Raw genomic sequence first — 21,948 nt, 5'->3', positions numbered from 1 at the left:
ACATCATGTCATTAACTGGCCGTGAGGCTAAGTACACCCCAAAGTACATCACCGGCGTACGGCCTACATGGCGACATCCACAAGTGAGCGAGGACACAAAAGAAGTTCAGCAATATTTTATTTACACATTGTCATCCATACGTAACGGTACAAATAGTGAGAATCATCTGCTATTGCTGTTCCCGGTATGGCACTCTAAATGTTTAACAGAGATCAGTGGTGTCGCATTGCAGATTATCTATGTACATTTGAGTTTAATCGTAGACAATCCTCGTGAGTATCAAAACAAGCGGTCTGCACCGCAACAAATAAACAACCAACCAAACGTGTGTTACGAAGTGATGTGAAAATATAAGCACATGTCATTCGTACATAGTACGGATGTAACCCATCAATATGATGATATCCTACAGAACAGAGTCAGGCACATGTGGAACTATGTAAGTGACTCAGACAGTTGGCAAAAGTTTCATAAGGAAACTTCACAAAGGCACTTGTTGAACGATGTGTAAGTCGCGTCCGCTCATCTTCCCGCCTGCATTGATTGTCAATATAAGTATTGGGATGGGGGTAGTGTTCATGGTTTATATGCACGGATTGGGACGGGGGTAGTGTTCATGGTTTATATGCACGGATGGGGACGGGGGTAGTGTTCATGGTTTATATGCACGGATTGGGACGGGGGTAGTGTTCATGGTTTATATGCACGGATGGGGATGGGGGTAGTGTTCATGGTTTATATGCACGGATGGGACACAATGGGGAACTTAGGTAGATCTATCCTTTAGCCAGAGGAATCTCTCATCGTCTAACAGTGCCGCAAGTCGGCGATTGTGTGGTCCATAAAATTCGTTCAGAAGTCGCCTAGTCTTCAGTAGCATGGGGCCCAAGCGGAGGTCGTTCTTTTTCCGAGAATTTCTCTTGGTGAAGCCGAAGATGGCGTCTGTATCAGCATCGTCCTCCTTGATAGCTTCTGTAAGGTAAGGCAACAAAATATAGGAATAAAACGACCAGAGTATTACAAGAAGGGCATTATTGAAATGAATTGGTTCATTTTCTGGAATGTTTTGCCCAACGATATCAACTGAACAGGTTGAACATGCAGTAGTCCAATGGGCATCATTTTGTGCTATATCAACACAGGACAGCTGTGACACAGTGAGTTTACTTTCATATGTGATAAGAACGGTCCACATATCAATTCAATGAAAGAGTCACTTCAGTATGCTGGTTTTGTAGTCGACATAACCCTACTGGATTAGCTTCACATTTTCCATAGAATCTATAGCAGAAACCTGATCGTATACCTCATCTCATCTTAAATGTTACGACACAGACACAAGACTGCTACTAACCCAGTCGTAGGAACTTGAATATTTTTGTCATTGATGTGCGTGGATCCCTGGAGTGATCCTCCAGACGCAGAACCAGGATCTGGTCCAGGGGGAAAATGGAGAACCAGTCGCGTAGGTAGACTTCGTACAGTCCCAGCTGCAGCCTGACCTGGGAACGAGATCAGGACACGTGATCAACACGAGAGCGGGATAATATTTTGCACATACATGTATATGCATCATAGGAAGATAGGTATGAATTTATTATAAAAGGCAAACGTATGAATGAAAGACAGGGAAGAGAGGAAACAAAGAGAGGGAGTCTCGTCTATATGCAGTTCCAAGCGATGAGAGGAAGAACCATAACAGCAGCGTTTTTTCTGCCAGTAAAGGCATTTCTTCTTGACATCGCAAGGTGTCGCTCTTGACTATAACTTCAGATCCATGATGCATGTACATGTGAAAGATGGAAGGAATGACAAACGTCACAACAGGATGCATCACAGACTTCAATGCTTACCTTTGATATGGCAGGAAGATTGCAGTAAGTGCAGGCCCGGACAGAGTTGTTCTTGAGGCAGTTGTTGAAGATGTCGATGGCTTGGATGACCCTCTGGTGGAAATCCTCCACGGACTTGTTCCCAGAGGTGAAGTAGAGATACTCCGAGTATAATCTGTGGAGTGACAACAAAACTCATTATCCACAGCCCAACACATATAACGTTGGGTAACATAAATTCGCGGGGTGCTTAAATTCGGGATTTTTCGAAAACGGGGTATTTAGGGATATGTGCTAGATGCAACATCAGTAATACCGCTAGAAATGCAAACTAAACAGACTAACGTATTCAGAACACTGTCTGAAAAGCTTCGATAACCATGCATTAGAAGTTGGCTACGTCAAAAACTCTCCGTCCTTATTGTCACAGTCTGAGGGCTTCGTGGGAGAATTATACTGCATAGTTGTTCGCTGGTTTATAAGACAAATGTTACATCCGCTTCCTGCTCAACACAATTATTTACAATACAACTTATTAGAATCTCTTTTGCTAACCTACAACTGGACTCTAAGTGTGATTAATCATCAAAACTCCTCTTTGTTGCTACAACCAATGGCTACGGCACTACGGTGAATTTTCCCGCCACCATATTCGTTACCCAGAATCCTGCTATTCGGCAGACGACAAACGTTTGCGAGGAACACTTTTTTGTCTAAATGTTGTGTGTGATAGTGGACTGATGGCGATATTTTCCTCAAAGTTTGCTCTTAGCACAAGCAGAAACACATGGACATAGTAGTATTACCATTTCTACGGCATGCAGCTAACGCCCCGATAAATAATGTACAAATTTCCATGACGGTGGGGGTTGACTTTGAGTGACGTTCTACCGACTCAACACACGGGTTGTTCCCGGAGGCCTGATGTGTGCGGTACGGCCTTTTTTTCGTGTATTTTTTTTTACTTGGACACGTCTATATCCATAGCACTCTCCTCAAGCCAAGGATGGAACGAATAGCTGCTGTATAAAATGTAATTAGCGGTAAGATATTCAAGACGAATCTTCTCTCCCGAATTAATGTTTACCCCTGTCCGACAGCACCGTCATTGTGCGTGCGGCGGGCGGTAGTTTCAAGTTGAAATATTATGGTGTCAGCACGACTAGAGACAAAATCTACCATATATATGATTAGTGCAAAGATAGGACATGATACTGACAGAATAATAGAAAAAAAGGATGGTTTATTGTTCTGCTAGATTGATTTCAGTCAACCATTATCGGAAAAATCCCGAATTTATGTTACCCAACGTTATATCATGTACAGCTTTTATCGGCTCTTGAAACACAGATCTTATGGTGAAGAATTGAATTGCAGTTCATTTATTTTGTACATACTTGTGTCGATGGCCACAGACTAAAACGCTACGTGAAAACTCCAGCATGGTGCTCTAGAACTAGACTCCACCAGGCTCCAGAGGCGGCTGGGAAGAGTAGAAATTGGCCAAATAGACAGAAAAACATGCAAGAGGAGTTAGTTTGCTATAATGGGTACAGTTTGCCGCTCTAGGATGGCATATCGGACCCTCTCTCCGTAGCCGACTCCTCGATTCACTTTATTTGGCCAATTTCTACTATTTTATCAGCCATCCGCCTGGTAGAGGCTACTCTAGAACTATAAGTTTATAGATTGAATTTAAAAATCGAAAGTAGCCACTGGTCATTGTCCTAACCCTGTAACCAATACAAAATTGGAGCCAAAAGGCTACTTCAACAGGGAGACGTTCCAGTCTCTGTGCGCACCTTTCTGCGGGGTTCCTGAGTGTGAGGATGAGCCTGGCGTGAGGCTGCACGGCCCGGAGCAGGTTGGCCACCAGGATGGGCGGCTCGCCGTTGGAGGTGTTCCACAGCTCCTGATTCCACCGTCTGTTGTCCCACATGGTGGAGGCACTGCCTTCTCCTGTACGGCACCGACAACCAACACAACACTGAGCACTCGGAGTTGTGGCAGACACTTGGAAACTACAAAACTCTGGTAAAAATATCAAAGTCTGCCTCTTATTACCTTCGCCAAGGAGATTACGTTTTATGTGCCGTTTGTCAGTGTGTGTGTGTGTGTGTGTGTGCGTGTGTGTGTGCGTGCGTGTATGTGTGTGTGTGTGTGTTTGTGTGTGTGTGTGTATGGACAGCATACACGTAACTTGAGAAGCTGTAGGTGGATTCTTATGATATCGTTATGTGGTATGGACCTCCTAGCGGCATTCTATGGTACTGCAGCGGTACTTCTGGTTACTATCTTTTTGAATATGTTACGCCAGGAGTAAGGATGTCGTTCGATAGAAAAAATAATACACAAATGACATACAAAACTTCATGCTACATCTAGTAACAACTGGAGACATTCGTGGTTAGTCCACCCTCTGCGCTCAAGTGCCCATACGAGTTACCTGTGATGACGTTGTGTTGGACAACCTGTTGCCTCGCCAGAAACAAGCGGTTCCTGACGCTGGTCCTGATGGTCCACGCCGCCTCGTCGAACAGATCCAGATAGTCTCTGATGGGGGATGGCGAGCCACCGTGGATCGCTGGAATAGAACGAAGGCATGCTGAAACACTGATACATGGGTGCTAAAACTGGATACATCGCGAAATCATGATTTAGCATTCAAGTTCATCTGTGTTGGTAGAATTCATTATTAACAAGACTAAACTTTTCGTCCAACAGAGCCCACAGACCTACCTTGAACAGAGACGGGGGACGACACAAGTTATATGGCACGTATGACCCGCTACTGCAATCACGTGTCGCTGACGTCACGTGATTGCAGTAGCCGGGTTCATTCCGTGAACAGGGTTGATGGAGTCAACCGAAAATTTGGGGTAAGTCCCAATTTCTCTTACAGTGTTGGACGAAAAGTTTAGTCTTGTTAATAGCGAGATCATGATTGCATACGCTCCTACAGTCACTGATGTGAGAAATTAAATGCATTTCAGAAATTCTGGCCTTTCGATCTGCAGGTACCACACCTAAGCCGAGACGTCTTCTGGTCCACCAATGGGGTTCCTTGGCCAGGCCACCAACTACATCCTGGTGCTTGATCAGGCGGTAGTACAGGTCGGTGGTTCCGCACTTGGGCATGCCGATGATGTAGAAGTACGGCATACATCTGTAGGGACGAACGTTATCCGTCACATCATTCAAACCGTGCACATAATGTGTACTGATTATCAATAAGCAGATATAGATGATTATCATCGGTAACAACATAGCGCAAATCACAGCAAAGGACTTTCAACCCACGGATATTCCTGTAATCCGTGGCTTAAAAGGAAGATGCAGTTTGAACCTGAAAACTGCACGTGAAAACTGAAAGAGATTGCCCAAATATATAAGCGATAAGTTAGAATCTATTATCAGTAGTTATCGAGTAGTCAGATGCTATATTGTTCATCATTGTCTGTCCGTCCTTTTTATGTTACATACGGTACTTGCAATTAGCCTACGGGCAAGAACTTGCAATAAACGTCCATATAAGCACCACTTCTTTTCACCCACAAGAAAATACTGCAGCATCCATTTCTAAACTTCAACATTTCTTAAGTTCACAAACATCAGAAGAAGCTCCCCGTCAGGATGATAACCAGGAACAGAGCAGATCTATTGTTCCTGTTCCCCGGCTCACCTGAGGCGGAGGTGCGCCTTCCCGTTGTCCGTGAGCCTGTCCCGGAACTGCATGGCCAGCAGGTTGAGCCGGTTCCGGATGCTGGAGGAGTAGTGCGTGTTTCTGTACGGATTTGAGTCCAGCTCTGTCTCCGGGACCTCCTCAAACCAACACGGGTTCTTGTAATTAGGGAGAGTCTCTCTGGGGATGGTTTCAAAGATCTATAGAGAAAAAGATTTTAGAAAATCACAAACAGCACTTCATAGGAAAATACTAAAAAAGTGCACCTTGATTGATATAAATTGGTCGAAGACCACAAGTCATGAGAGGTCCATTGCTTGTTCTGACCTTGCCTTGCAGGTTTCAGCCAAGGAACAAGGGTTTAGCGTAGGGTTACTCGTCTGCGTTCACCATGTTCATTTTATTAAAGGCAGTCTTTGTAAAAACTGCTTACGTTAGGCTAGCTGCCTCTTTTGAAATACCGGGGTACAATTGAGGCCTTTTCGTACGTGGATGAACTACAAACCCCTATTTGTCTTCACATCATCTCAGTCGTGTGCATTCCAGCAGGTATTTGCAATCATATTAGCAGCCATTCAGTCCCCCGGTCGTGCCAATTACTTACTGCTTGATAATCGAATTTTCGGTACTGCTAGATAATCGAATTTTCGATTGTCTGTAATTCAGTATGGAGGCCTTGATTAAAAAACACAATATCTGCCTGGAAATGAAGACATCGTTGCCACATAGGTTCGGTTCTTCTTGAAAGGGTCAGTGTGTATTTTAGACGGGTACCAATCAGACGAATCAGTACTTCCAACGTTCGTTGGCTACAGAGACTTCCCACCAAAACTAGCTCTTCATCAACATCCCTGTACCTTTTGTGGCTTGTGTCCGACTTCCTGCACTTACATGTGACCTGTTAGATCCCTGTTAGGCCGGAGTGCTAACGAGATTTGACAAGTATGTCGGCAAGCATACCGAAATTCACCCCAGGAAAGTCTGTAGCTGTTTACTAATCCTTCTTGGAGACCAAGGCCGCCTACGTTTGTCATTATACGCCCTAATGTGGGTATATCTATCAGGACTTCAGAAGACATATGGTTCACAAAATCAAAGCACATGGATGGAAATCCAAACTTAAAGGCCAAGTCTGCACATGCACTGAGGTCATTAATCACATACGAGGTTAACAAGACCTACATGTTGAATCAAGGAGGTTGGTTGAATATATGCCAGGTATCTAGTTCCTATCAGCGGGAGTCATATGTCTTTAATTTCACATGGGGTGCACTTGGAAAGGTTTGCTTGGCTTTTAGACCGCTCATATCTAGTCTCAAACTCCAGACAAGCAACTGGATTGATACGTTCAAGAAGCGAATGTCAACCAATCCAACAAGGCCATACACCCCGTACCCTGGGATTCTGAGGAAAGAGACTGCGTTGTGATATCTAAGCCAAAGTGATATCCATATTCAGATTATTGTCTGCTTCTTGAGCAGCTCTCCGATCGCCAAAAAAACAGCTGATGACTTCATCAGTTTGCGGTAGTCCCAATTGGTACTCCCCCCCCCTCCCCACGTGCAGCCACCTCCATCTCTTCCCCTCCTCCCTAAATACCGTGCTCTTACTCCATCACTGAGTCCTCTCTCGTTTCCCCAAACTTTTCAGTCAACAGCTGCGTTGTATCGACACACTGTCATCGCATACTTTCGGCACCTTTACTTGTTATTTATGATACAAAAATCTTCTGGCATAAGGGTTATCGACAAACCATTTTCCACCGCCGTTATTTCTGCAGATATGGATATCTGATGATCCGGGTTCATCCAGGGCTCCACTGACTAACAAAGCGTTTTACGTGCGGTTAATCTGCCGTGATATATCATAACAGTAGAGGTCACGCCCGGTACATGATACATGGCAGGCTGGTACAGGCGGAATGTGGCCTATAGTCACCCCGTGATTACGGCTGGCGGTGCCGGGGGAGCTGGGCTTGCTCAGGGTCTATACAACCTGCAGCTGGCAACAGCACATTCCAGGCGGCACATAATTTGCACTGGGCTGGCAAATATCAATTAAACTTGTCATTGACTTGGCATTGACCCCGTGATCATGTTAGGTGCCGTGATCAACCAAGGATCAACAATGTACCTGACTAGCTGGCATGACATCTGAAGTCAGACACACTAGACGTGATATTTTCGTGTTTTCTTGCTTGGTCTGCCAAAAGACCACAGAGCCCCATTCACAAGATATCCGGTGTATTTCCCACGTTAGTTTGACCTTCTGTAATAATGGCTTTTCCATCCCATCATACTGCTGCACTGATCGCAGTGACATTTCTTATTTCCACTTGGAAACGTGCGGGGCAGAGAGGCAGACAGAGGTCTTTTAAAAAACCACCAGGTGTTTTCTTTTCGATTACACCTATAGTATATTCTGGAGGAGTTTATTTTTCCAGGGAGTATGCTGGCTTCTTAATCTGATTCCGTAGAAACGCTAGAGAAGCATTTATTTTTGTTAGGTTGTCACTTTCTCATTGAACATCAAATAAAACAGGTATCATGTAGGCCAAGTTCTGACCTGTCACATCTGACCTACTTTTTCTTACTCTAAACTGTTTGTTTCTCTTGGAACAAACTTCAATCGAAATGCAAACATACCCTCGGTCACAGACGAATGACAAGAACCAAGCTGGCCCTGCTGTCACAGAGAATTGCCCTCCGTCTTCGTACTATGTAACGTTATCGCACTTTCTTTCTGATTACAACCAGATTTTATAGAAACCCGAGGAAAACTATGACGACACTTACCCCTGGATTCCGTCTCATCAATTCCTTCGTCATATCAAACCCTAGGGAATCCGAGTTTTCGCTCTCCGTGTCTCCGTTCGGTCCTGTCGGCTGCTCGGACTCGGTTGCCATGGAGACGGGCCCTGTCCTGCGCCTATCTGCAGGCGTCGTCTGTGTCTCCCCAGGTTTTCCTGTGTTAACATGAGCGCTACTTCTGTCGACGGTTGGTGTTCGTCTTTCATCCCAAACCTTTCTCTCTCCGAATTCTGTTCTAATTGGGACATTTCCCACAGTTGCAACATTCGTAATTTCGTCGGGCGACGCCCTGTCCGTGACACTTGGTCCGAAGTCCCTAGATTGCACCTGAACAACTCTGTTGTGTAGCAGTTTTTCATTTCTAGGAATGAATTTAGTTCTTTCTCCTGAGCTTGACGCGTTAGAAGACGTCCTTCTATCTGTTGTGTCCGTGACCCCTTTCCCCTGTAGCCACACGTCAGCCACAGTCCACGGCACGTCCTGCCCCGCCCGCGCACTCCAGCTCCCGTAGCCGTACAGGTACAGCAGCGTCAGAAGGCACGTGCCCAGCACAAGGAGTTTTCCTGAGAGGAGGGGGGTGGTGGTTCGTTGGCACAGCCAGGATGAACAGCCCTGTGTGCACGGAGAGGTCATCTGCTGTCTAGTCTGGGATAAAGAAGAAGAGAAAGGAATGAGATCAGGTTACACTGACATCAATTGCTTGAATGAATGAATGAATGGAAGGATGGATGGATGGATGAATGGAGAAAGCACAGATCATTGTATTTGCAAATTGATACGTATACTTGTATCTACGAGAAATATCTGCCGTCAATGGTACGCGCAGCCGAATTCTTATTGAGTCTTTGTTAGTGCGATTTGAAATAGACCTTTGTTACACATAATTGTTCATATACTCAAAGTGGAGAAACTCTGTCAAAACATAGCTGAAAGGAACGTTTCATTCGCTACCATAGCTATAGAGTCGACAACACCAGCAAAATGATCCAAGATGACGTTCATCTTTCATCTTGTATGTCTTATCCAGGCTTCATCTGCTCATTGCTCGTTCTGAGGTGGCCATGGCAGGAGTCAATAGATGCGGTATGTCTCATAGAAAATGCAGTTATTGTATCAAAACAGTTAAGTTCTGCGAGTAATTTCAACGTACAAGTAAGCAACCTTGCAAACTCACCTATTTCTGAACATTCATCAACATCAAATATTTCCGCATCTAATTTTTCTACTTTGCCCATGACGCAAGTGTGACGCTCTTTTTATTCATACATTATATGTTATATATTTCAACCACCTTGGACAAACAAACCTGCAAGTCTGACCTGGCAGTGACACAACCACAGACCAGACTCTCCCTGCTCCCTGCTCCCTGACCCTGTAACAAGTCTACGTTTACACACGGAACAACACAGAACACACGGCTTAATTGAAAGTTTGTCCCAGAGAGACGCTGGACCAGCGGCGGATCTTCCCTGCACAAACAGTGGCGGGCTCTGGAGGAAGCGGGTCAACTCGCACGTACACGCAACTTCAGAGGGTTGTTAGAGAATTGTAACAAAGTATTTGGACTGCCCCGAGCTGTATACATCGTTAACTGAAGACTTACGTATGCTGAAGGAGCAGGGCTTGGTAAGAAGCTACGGGCTGTCGGGAAATGCCGCCGTTCAGCGCGATGCACGTCCGGCCAGTCGTCGCGACAGGTCCAAACATTCTCATCGACCTGGAGCCCAATTAAAGAGCTCCCCGTGCCAATGAAAACACGGAGGTGGTGGACGGAGGACTGGGGACCATCACTCGCCAGACATCACCAAGACAGGGTGATGAGATAAACCGTCCGCAGACATCTACGGACTACAACACAGCAGTTACAACAGGAAGCTCCGGGGAGATAGCCTTAGCTGATAGGCACATGTAACGTTAGATGCTGATACCGATAGGAAGAACTCTCTCTCTCTCTCTCTCTCTCTCTCTCTCTCTCTCTCTCTCTCTCTCTCTCTGTCGATACTCTCGTGATAGCAGATAGTCATACAGAAGGCCGATTAAGGGACAACCGTGCAGAAAAGGTCTCTGCGGTCAATTATCTTAACTTTGAACATTGTCTCAGAGTCAGATACTACCAATTGAACACCGCACCTACAAACTACATTGTTGTGGATACCGGAATATGCTCCCAGTGTTGGCTTGCAACATCCCCATGCAAGGAAGTACCGTAACCCCTACGAGTAGGCTTCATATACAGAGATGAGAACACCGACAGGCAGACCTTGTTTTTTGGAAGATCATGTAGCTAAGCAGCAACCTACCTCGTACGTGATGTTAGAAAGGTACCAACAGTCGATTGCTTAATTGAAAATAAACCTCTTTGACTTCGTCGGACACCAACTGCTATATCCCATATATCAGCAGGATTCAAAAGTCAGCAGAGAAGAAAGAAAAAGCAAGCCGAGGCTGTCCTGGAACTATTCCTACCAGTCTCACCGGAGGACACCTACATAGGCGTGAAATGATGTTCTGCACTATTTACTTTTGATGAAGAATGAGGACCTTTATTGTAACTTAATGCCCCAACGGGATAAATACAGGTCGTCCCAAACTAGTGACGATATGAAGGCGACAAACTCTAGCGACAAACGCAGAGCGCTAAACGGGAACCATGCGGCTCCCGCTGTCTTACTGAGGGGTGACTCCTGAAGATGTAGGTTAGCTCGAGGCCCGCTCCATATACATCTAGTGATCACATTTCTTTAACTGTCCGACCTTCTTTCCCTTAAAAATTCTTTCCCTTAAAAACTCATTCCTTTTTTTCTTACCTTCAATAACTCCACCACAGACAGAATGAGTTCCAGTCTATGTAGCACAACGTGACTGTCCCACAGGGAAGTTGCCCTCAGTTGACCCAGTTTTCCCAGGAAAAGATCAATATTACCTTTCCGAGTCCAGGCGTCCTCCCCTCCCTCCTAGTCACACACAACATCCCAATTGCGGCGCGGCATTCATACGCGGCGCGGCGAGGTCTATAACTGTCGAGGTCAGGACCTGTACAGGCGTTATGTCAGGTCGCGTCCCAAATGTCAAATTTATGGCATCGTTTCCACAATACCGCCTGTGTACGCAAATCGGGTACAAACAACGATGGGTCCATTCAATGGTCACTAAAGCATTGATGGTAAACTGCAAATTAGACTCATTTAGAGTCCAACTTTGCAGACGGATTGTTTCAGACAGCAGTTTGATGTGGGGAAAGCGTCGAGAATGTTAGCTTCACCCGAAGCACCCGAAGCGACATGCAGCAGACCACATTTCAGCGCAGAGTTGTGGTGCCTGTTATCCTGTATTCCAAGAAAGCGTCGTCTGCGACGTCTCAGATGAAGACCCTACACCTACCTGGCAGTGATTCCTCACGACACAAAGCCAGCATCCGAGAATGACGACAGAGTCCACCACATGGAGGCACAAGTGCGCTCTGGCCGCGGCACCACCAGACGACACCGTGAGCGAGCTCAGACCGACCGGTGCGATACTGAAACTCTATCTGGCCTCTGGCGTGTCGCACTTGGCACGCCAGCCTGCTGCCTCGGTGCAGACGTGTGACTGGTTGGAACAAAATGATCTCTCTAAAAATATTCCGCACCGGTACGGCTCTGTGAGTGGGCCCACTTCTCGCTGTCATCGGCCCATCGGCACCTCGACTGCACAGACGCGCACGGCTTTGTGGGTAGACTTCGTGCAACTGTTACTGTTAGTGTTAGAGGTGTTGGAAAGGTGCCATGACAGGGTCTGGAGTGAGTGATGATGATTATGAAAAAATACGGCGGCGCGTTTTTTAAATTTTTCTCAATACAAACATGGTCAACAGCGAGACACCACGCAATGAAAATCAATAGTCCGATGTAATGTGGTCATCCCAAACATGTAATAAAACTAAAATAATGTAAATCACCTTTGTTTCTTTAAAATGCACAATCATGTACATTATGTGGAAAGAACCTGTTTTGAGTTTGCGGTTACGAAGACAAAAAATGTATCCTCACTAAACGTTACTCATCTTCTCACTGTGCCCTCTGTGTTGAGTACTTACAAGACTAGATTCAGACGTGAAGTACGATGAAAAGAAGTTGCAGTATAAAGATAGAAGAGAGGAAGAGAAGCCCTTCACCCCGCGGAGTCTGGTAACCAGGCTAGTGTTTTGTCTCCGCTGGGCGCTACCTGGGGAGCGAACTAAAGCCGAACAAGACTGAATCCCAGTGCTTTGAGCCTCTGGTACACGCCAAGTTTAATACATCTGTCATTGAAAGAGAACTTACACAGCATGTTAGTATAGTTGAGACCGATCTCACACGGAACCGGCGACCAGTAGAGAACTGCACGCCTGTTTGAATGGATGCCAGGAACGTATTTGCCCAGCAGCCAACCTGTCGGCTCGGCTTCTTTGGTAAGTCGCAGCAAGTAGGAGAGAGGGGCTTATGAGAGAGGGACTTCAAAAGGCAACAAAGCTGTTGTCAATCTTAGGACCGAAGCCACAAAGTCATAATACTCAAGATCCGCGAGGGATCGATAACAGAACAAGAAAGAAGGAAGGAGAGAAAAAGAAAGGGAAAAGGGGGCGGCAGCGACTATTGAAACAGGAAACTTGTAAACTTAATTGACGTTCAAATAGCTGGATTAAACTTTTGTGAACTGTAGACGACATGGCTTTAGCCTTTGTATGGAGTTTGCGAGAGTCTGTCTACTTTCATACAAAACAGTATGACCTTTGCCAACCTCCTGACTTAATGTTTCTTTGGCGAACGATCTTCAAAGACTTGCTCCGATCGTTAAGACTTTACAATGTATTTTCCGTCTGGTCCGTCGGTCGGAGGGGGACCTGAACGGCCCGTTAAGTTGATGTACATCGCCCCGCCGGCAGCCATAGGTATTTTCCCAATTTTAGGGGACCACATATGAAGTTAGTACAGCTGCTAAATGCTGTTGTGCGGAGTGAGAAGGCAGACTGGTATCAGGGTGGCTCCGGTCGCTGAAGAAATCTGTAAAGCACGGTCGCTGACGACCGCAACCAACCCCGATGATCATACATGTTCTTTCAACTCGTGCTCACGCCAAAGTTACTATGGTTTTCGTAACTAAGCCAAGGAGGTTAAAGTATAAAGGCGGAAAAGACCGTTCAGTACAAGAGTGTTACAAGCACAGAAGTCTAATACTAGTATACTAGTATGTGTCGTCAGTGGAAACAACGTCGTGTGTTGACCAGATTTCAAGCAGTGTTCTCCAATATACGTGATCCCTCTACACTACAGTGTCAAAACAAGACCCCCCGTAGGAGCGGAAGATGTGTATGACAACATTACCTGCTCCAGGTGTGCAGAACTCCCCAGGAAGTCTCACATCCTGGACACAGGAACATCCGGCACTGGGTCAGGTTCAGACATGTGTACATAAGCTCGACTTATCCTTGCTGCGCACTTTTCCGGTGCATACGAATTGGCCAGGCCATGAAATTGCAATTTTCCATGCGCGTGATTTAGTAGGGAACCTATCAGAGACAACCTAGTGGGCGTTTGTAAAGAGGAGACAGGATCAACATGTACAAAAAAGAAATGTAGAGAGGCGGAAATCGCCACGCATTTCTAAGGACATTGTATAGGATACTAGTATAATGTCCTTGGCATTTCAACTACTGTATATGTATTTACAACCATATGGAGGCTGAATTCATGCAGAGAAAAAAAGAATGGAGTGCAAACAGGTGCTGTTTTCCTTTCTAACATCTGCTTTGAGGTTGGCAAAAACGCCTTTCTTCATCATTATCCAAGTCCTTAACGAGCGCTAGCTCTTGACTGCCTGCTTGAATACGCGTAAAGGCATGACGCATGCTTCAACACGACAAAAGGTACTCAGGTCTTTCAATCACTTTTCATAGGCGTTACCTCAATACATGTCCTGGTCTCCCGGGACTGGAAGCACCATGTTCCGTCGGGCTGAATCAACCCTTTGTATTTTCACGGCTTACCGGTCAAGGGGACGATAATCAAATGATTAATAATTCATTTCCAGATAGAAAGAGCACAACAAAAGACATTTTTGCTCAGACTCTCTGCATCACTATGTAAAACGTCTAAATCTTTTGGACCTGAGAACAACATGCAGACTGCCTCTTAGCTGAAGAACACAACATTAGCTTCGCAGGCGGACACAATGTCCTAAAGCACGTTTGGAGGCCAAGGTTAAGAACATGTATGTCATGACTCATGAGGGTGTCGTTGTATGGGAATATAACCTCCTTGCGTAAACGTAACAGTATCTGGTACCAAGGACTCGGGAGACTCTGTTCTGTAGGCTGCTGGAAAATTATAGAAATTGGCCAGAGGAGTTAGCCGGCAATAGAGTTACACATTTATATGCTACCAACGGCGGACACATTTGAACACATGACCGACCAAGCTCTCTGATAAAATAGTACCCATATTTTGGCCAATGTCTACAATTTTTGTTCAGTCCAAGAGGTCGGACAGAGACAAGCAGGTTACTGGTAGGTCAACCGTCTTTCTGTTACACTCACTGAAAATATATGGTTATAACGGTACAACTAACCAAGGACCTCCTTGAGTTAACTGACTAAAGCATGTGAATAGATAGCTTTGTATATAAAACGAAGGAAACCCAATTAAACGGCTCCTTGACAAAACTAATTGACCATGCCATCCGGATCGTGCAAACCACACAAACCAAAAATAAAATGGACGCAGGCTTACCCTTACTTGAACAGGAGGGTTGACTGTGAAAAACCTCTGCGCCTTTCTGAGCTCGAGGAGATAGTGACCATGCCTGCAGCTCTACCAGTTTGACAGACAGGTCTGCAGACGATAGAAGCGACGCCACGACCGCCTGACGAACGCTGACTGGTTAAAGTTTGTTTGTTTTTGTTGCATTCCGGCCAGCCAATGTTTCTCTTGCTAATTGCACGTCATACGGGGTCATACCACTTACATGTTCACACGAGGGGGAGCTTTATGAATATGGAATATGTAACCTTAATTTTGACAATTTAGACACCGGACAACCCTCGATACTAGTGCGTTAGTAGCACATATCTCACACCAAGATGGTACTGACTCACAACTGACACAAGAAAAACGGGAAAGAAATTTGAAACCAGGGACCAACCAAAGCCGCCAATGGCTGAGACAATTTACGCCCCCGTATTTTCAAATGGTGTCTTCCAAGAACCCCGCGGGACGCCGAAACAGAAATTACTTTGGACAAGCCACTAATTGGCCTAAACTGGAATGTCTGGGAAGGGTCACGCCCAGGTCAGCGACATTTGCTCTGGGGTGGGGGGGGGGGGGGGGGAGGTAGTATTGGGGGGGGGGTAGGAAGTTATTATGTGCTATTCTGTGAACTGGCCGACTGTTTGCGCGGCAAGTTCCTTTTCCTCAAATGAGAAAATATTCCACACCCCTTGTGTAATTCTTAGCATATTAAGTGTTGCAAAGTTTATATTTTCCTTTTAGATTAGAGTAGATCCATACAGCCAGGTAGGAAGATCACTTCCAGTTGAGGCCGCTCTTCCAATTACTGAATTGTCATTCCAGGCTTGTGTGGTCAATCCAGGGCCTGATGTTATATATTACTGTTTACTACTGTAACGTTACTTCTGCAATATCAACCATAATGGTCATCCCTCTGTGACTTGTGACGATCCCAGGCTCTCATGATTCACAGTAACGTTACAGATGAACTTGAGTAGTTGGTTTGTGAAGTGATTTGCGCGGGCTTCACACAGTGATAGAAGTTGATATGACTGGATTGAGGATTACATCAAAGGAGCTTTCTAGAAAGAGACACAGCAAACGCCGCCTCATCCCTGAGACGCACGAGGCCAAGGTCAAGGAGTGAAGAGAAGTATATAAACGCGCACGGGTAGGGTAGTTTAGAACAAGACCGTTTATCTACTTCACTTTTCTACTACCTAGTTGGCTCCACGTACATGTTAACCTCCTTGGTAAGATGCAGGGACTTACAAGACTTAATTCTTGGAAGAGACGGAACTGTATTTCCTGAAGTGAACTTGAGGTTAGATCTAGGATTCATGAATTTGCGTGAGAATGCGGTTATCTAATCCTTAGCCTGTGTTTTATTGTTGATACACAATCTCTCGCTAGCCTGGGTTAATGCCCCTCTAAGATTTATAGTCAGACTACCTAAATCCTTTGTTGAGTTCACAACAAAAATTCGTTTATCGCTGTTATCACGTTGACCCCTGAGTGAGGTTAAAACCTCTAAAATCTTCATGTGAGAAAAGCAGCAGATCTGGGTCTAGAGTTACACATACCGGCTCGCACGTTCTGTCACATCTGTGATTACTCTGCACATGGGACGGTAACGTTGGTTGGACTGGACTGAAACATTTCCTCCGTTTTCTCCTTGGTTTTCCATGATCGATTCATACATTGCTCGGTCCCTTACAGATCGATGTGACACGTGCCTTTTATCTCCATTACCTTTGCCAAGAAGGTTATATTTTAGAAATTAAGATTTAAGTCAAATTTTCGTCGGCACTGCTGGAAACCCAGCTTAATTCTCCTCGTAGGGGTAGGGCGACAAGGCCGGAAACATGTACATCTCAGCGAAGGAACGAGTCAAATTGTTTCCAGTTCTATGAAAGCGGCATTAGTTAATGATTAAAATGGTTATGTTAGCAACCACATTGTTGATTACCGTAGTAAGTACACTGTACATGTGTATGATATAAATATCCACATGGATATCAACAAACAGACGTTTTCTTATACTGAAATGTGTATAATATTTTGGTGTTATGCGATAATGACTACCTCTACATGTTCATTTAATCCATACGTGTTTTATATTGAGCCCTTTTGTTTATGACCTCTACGCCCACCTGTTCCACTGCCGTTATGATAAGTGGACGTTCTCCTTTCTAGATGCTACAAAATACTATTTGACAAGGACGCCGTCCCCTTGTAGCACGAAAGCTACCGAGTCATTCTTATTCGTCTCACGCTGGTGTCTTGAAAATATCCTTTGCATTCCCCTAAAGATTAAATGGATCTAGCGACGTCTGGCAATGGACCTCCGACATCCTGGAGTTTAGATGACGTAGGCGGAGGTGACGACGACAGGCCAGTCCTCCAGGGGAGTTTGGAGTCTGCCAAAACGTTTCTAAATGACCTGTTCATTAAATGACCCAAGTTTACGCATTGATGTTAACGTGGTGTAGATTGAATACAAGAACAGTAATGGTCAAGTTTGGGTCAATGTTGTCAAATGTTAACAAGACCATAAAACTGACAGTCTTTTAGTGGGGGCAGGGTTGTGAAGAAACAGCTGTACCAACATTATTTAGCTGACTGGAGAAAAGTAGGAAAGTAAGTCGTCAAGAAAAGTCTGACCACTATTCGACCACTCTGACTCAGTCGCTTCGAGTTTCTGTGCTGTACCTTGGCCAACATTTCCTTGGTCCGCGGTGGTTCCAATGAAAAACATCTGCCCCTATATTACGATTTAATACTGCCGGGATTCAATGTCACCAGTCATCGTGCCGTGTCAGTCTTGGAGTGGCCTGGTAACCAAACTATACATTTGTATTGTCATTGTCATTATACTTATAGCTGCCGAGTCTCTTTCTTCCTCTTTCGCAAATAGAAAGAGGAAGAAAGAGACTCGGAAGATATAATAGGTTTGGACATCAGAGAGGCATGGAATCTTCCTTGGTATATATGCCTTGGTATATATGCCTATTTACCTCCGTCGAGGTAAACTGTCGAGTTGCTGTGAGACCACTGTGATAGTTACTTCTATCATGGACAAACAATATTGTTGACTCTGACACAGCGAGACGAGAGTCGAGACCATCAACTTCTGCTGAACCAGGTTGGTGCCCAAGCTACGCGTATGACGGTATGTAACGTTACGTGTGCCCAAGTACAGTCCTAGAAGTAGTGAACTTCGAAACGTTTGACAGGTGGGGTTCTTTCCCGCTGCATCATATGTTAGTTCTGGGGATCTAACTATTACTTACTGACCCCATTAGTAGTCATGCAATGATCGCTGTAAACCAGAAAACAGAAAAAGCGCCATAGATACTGACGCCAACGTTGCAATCCCCTTATCCGGGGTGCCCAGGTTGCTATTGTTGGACACGGCAACAGTTCTATCCACTTGATAAGCGGTAGGGGGAGTACAGTAGGTGGGCTGGTAGCCATGGAGCTCTCTATCCAGGGGTCAGGAGGCATAATGAATCCCATATTTCTTTGCTCATGCTCTGCTGACAAAACGTTTCTCAAATTCTGCCTCCCGTGGACACACGCTGGAACCTATGGTACGGGCGTTCTGGTCAATTTGGCACAGACCCTTCGGACCCCGCCTAACTGGGGCAAGGACTGGGGCACAGCCGAACTAGCCTGGAATCCAAACCTTGACTCGGGAGCTATAGTAGGTTTGGATTCCAGGCTACAGTCGAACTTCTTCCACTCAGTCATAAATCGAATTGTCGTCCTGTCATTCCATGAGTACATGAGTACAGTGAAGTATGCGTCCTTCAATTCTCAGCTACTTCAGAAATACCAATCACCGAGACGACTGCAGCACTTCTAAAGACTAACCACTATCCATTGTTTGTCTCTATACAAAATACTCTTATATATATATTTACCGTCGTAAAAAATAACAAAACAGCCTGACTAGTTCAAGTTTCTGGTGAACAACAAACAACAAACAACGTAAACTGTACCTGCAGTTGCTCCGCGCCCCTGGTAGAGGCTTCCCCGGACCGGTTGTCGTGCGGCATTCGGTGAAATCCGTGCCCAGCCGATTCCGTTCCCTGCTGATCACGAAACGCCCACAACAGCTAACGCACTCCGGCTTCCGTAAGTCTTGAGATTAGAAGCTGGTTTACATCGTTTCTGAGAAATCTTCCTCCTACTTCCTTTACGCCCAAGAAGGACTACCACCACACGACGTATTAAAGAACCTGATGTTTTGACGGCTTCTCCGACGCTCAACTCATGATAAGACGTGTTGCAGAGGCCTGATGTAGGTCAGTCACGCCAGGCTCTAGGCAAGACCATTACTTCTTACTGCCAAATATGCGGGAAACAGTCATGTCAGATTCCCGTCCACCAAACCAGTTTACACGCCGTCATGAGGGATGCTTCATGTCAAGGGAATGGCTTCAGTCTGCGGTTTGACGGATATTCGTCCGGACGGTCCTGATATTTGCGGGCACTGACATAAATAATACTTCCACAGTGACACGAGGGGGTGTTTGTCGACTGATATCCGACCACTTTCTGCTGTGCGGCCGTTCTCGTCGACTTACTGCGAAAAGGCACGGGGGAAATAGTGCAAGAAGTTAGTTTTACAGTACGACGTCTTAGATAAGACTAACAGACAAACAAACTAACGAACCTGAACCAAGAGACAAAGAACAAACCGATTAAAACACACAATTGGAGTAAGACTAAGATTTGTTTTGACCTTCGTTGTTATATAAACAGAGGTGACATTAAACATCAAACCCGCGCAAAATGCAAGAACATAAAGAAGGGCGTATCTTCATGTAGTGAACAAATGTACAGAGTTGAACATATAATTCATAGTTGACGCTTTGAAAAATAATCGCCGAGGGTTTCCGAATGTAACAAACGAATGTTTTACTACTCTCAAGCAGATGTTGGTGGGGGATCGTTACCCTCAGGGCATCTGTCAGAGAGCGGGGCAATCAATAGAAGGTAACAATCTCCCCCTCCAACCTCTGCTTGGAGAGAGAAGGAAAGTTGTACTTTTTCCCCCTGAATCTCGCGGGACCTGCGGTGCGCAACAGTGCGCGCGGACAGCATGGCTGGCTGCAGGCCAAGGTAGGTGAGATAAGATCTAACCTAAATTCTACTGTAGGCCAAGGTGAAACAGGGCCCAACTTGCAATGCAGGGTAAGGCGAAACGTACGCTAAGAATGCCGTTTTTACAAAGCTGTTTCCCAGACAGACTGGGCAGCATGATTGGGAATGGTACTCCTCATCCTTGTCTCGGTTGTAAGTGCTGTCAATCACTTTACCAACTGAACTCCGTGAAGATTATTGCAGGAAGTGACATTATGCACAATTTAAGCACAGTTACTAACATATTGGCACTCTAGTTATGTATTTTACCAGGTATGATTTTCAGGGTTGTCAGCACACAATTTGCTTGTCGAATACACGTGTATACCGCTAGGGGGCGCTTTTAATGATACAGTATTTCAAGGACTGGGGATGCTGAACTTGCACCTGTTTCCAGTCAGAGCGAAGGCACCAAGTTTTCCATCAACAGGCCGACCTGCAGTCGGGCACGTCACACGGGGTTGGGTAGCCAAGGCTGTGAGATCATTCTGCAATACAACCTGAGCACAAGGCGGGGGAAATTAGGAAGGAATGTGCCTCCGGTACAGATGGGAGACTGGGAAGTGTTGAAGGCGAATTGGTTTGGCAGCCGGCTGAAGTGGAATGTCCAAACTGCACAACAAATGTCTTCGCTATACAGTAACAGGGTTGCTAACTGCGGACCTAGTGGCATATGGCGTTACAATATAAAGGACTTCTTGTGATCGGACGGTGTTCCCGCTCAAATATTGCTGTGTTACTTGTCCCGGCTGTTGACCTGGTAGCCTATCGTCCAGATAACAGACACCAGTCCTGTTTACTTAGCAGGGTTATACTGACAGATGCGTGTATGCTTTCTCCTGTGTTGTTTGTCTTCTGCGTGTTTTGTGTTGTCGTGCAGGGATGAGCCCTTATTCTAAGTACATGTATTAGTCTAACAAACATGGCGGGTAACTGTAGCGATTCGGTTCCGTGTACTGCTGGATGTAGGGGGTAGAAATGATTATGGACAGACACTCGGGGGGGGGGGGGGGTGTTCGTGCCTAGATTGTACAGCTGGTAAACTTTGGAAAGCCTGGACACATGGTCACACATGGGTCCTGTATGAACTATGCGGGCACAGTTACATACATAGTGACCTCTGAAAATCCTTTATTCTTAGATCACGTTCTCAGGAACGTTTAACCTTCTCCCTGCTGCATGCCTAACTCTGTAAACAATAGGGAATCGGGTGTAAAGCGGCTACTTTAGAGTGCTAAAGGTTAAGATCGTTTTAATCGGGATTAATGAAGAAAGACGTTAAGGCAGAAATTTAGAAGTTTCAGGGTCATGAGGTGGAACCCTATCAAATCTTGGAGGAGTAATTTAGTCCAGAGGCAGAGCCGGTGCTTTGTATTAAACCTGATACCAACAGTAACGATCACAAGAATTCCACATCGACCTCTCGGGCTACTAATGCAATCATTCATACATTTCCCCTGTCATTTCGGAGACCTAACCAAACAGCCCGGGAGTATAGTCGAGTGTCCATCAAATTAATCATGCGAGAAAGGCTCGTCATGGATTGGCGCGGCAGATGGCTGTGTATCATTTTGTAAACTAGCCACTATAAAGCTGTAAACCTTTAAAAAGGTTGAATAAAAGTATATGCATCTCAGTGGAAAGGGTCTACCAATGCTTTGACCGACATAGACTCTGCCAAGTGCTATAATAAATTGCATTATGAGATACGTGCAATTAGATCTAACCA

At 45.4% G+C, this 21,948-nt stretch overlaps 1 protein-coding gene across 4 annotated transcripts; it reads right to left on the bottom strand.

Moving 5' to 3' along the window:
* Positions 1-101: 101 nt before the first annotated feature.
* Positions 102-19,384, bottom strand: LOC136431078 (carbohydrate sulfotransferase 15-like). Of its 4 annotated transcripts, none has more exons than XM_066422299.1 (9): positions 19,073-19,384; positions 8,311-8,970; positions 5,516-5,715; positions 4,860-4,999; positions 4,280-4,417; positions 3,636-3,792; positions 1,855-2,008; positions 1,356-1,503; positions 102-973 (listed from the first exon to the last, which is right to left on the bottom strand). In XM_066422299.1, exons 1-9 carry the CDS (start codon positions 19,127-19,129, stop codon positions 768-770), a joined length of 1,860 nt encoding a protein of 619 aa, XP_066278396.1. In that variant the 5' UTR covers positions 19,130-19,384; the 3' UTR covers positions 102-767. The 4 variants fall into 4 exon arrangements, with proteins under 4 accessions (XP_066278396.1, XP_066278397.1, XP_066278400.1 ...); XM_066422300.1 differs by lacking the exon at positions 19,073-19,384 and adding an exon at positions 15,072-15,276; XM_066422303.1 differs by lacking the exon at positions 19,073-19,384 and adding an exon at positions 15,078-15,276.
* Between the last annotated feature and the right edge of the window lie 2,564 nt (positions 19,385-21,948).

This window comes from Branchiostoma lanceolatum, chromosome 3 (assembly GCF_035083965.1).
Source record: "Branchiostoma lanceolatum isolate klBraLanc5 chromosome 3, klBraLanc5.hap2, whole genome shotgun sequence".
Taxonomy (NCBI): domain Eukaryota; kingdom Metazoa; phylum Chordata; class Leptocardii; order Amphioxiformes; family Branchiostomatidae; genus Branchiostoma; species Branchiostoma lanceolatum.
This window is presented reverse-complemented; position numbering and strand designations above follow the sequence as displayed.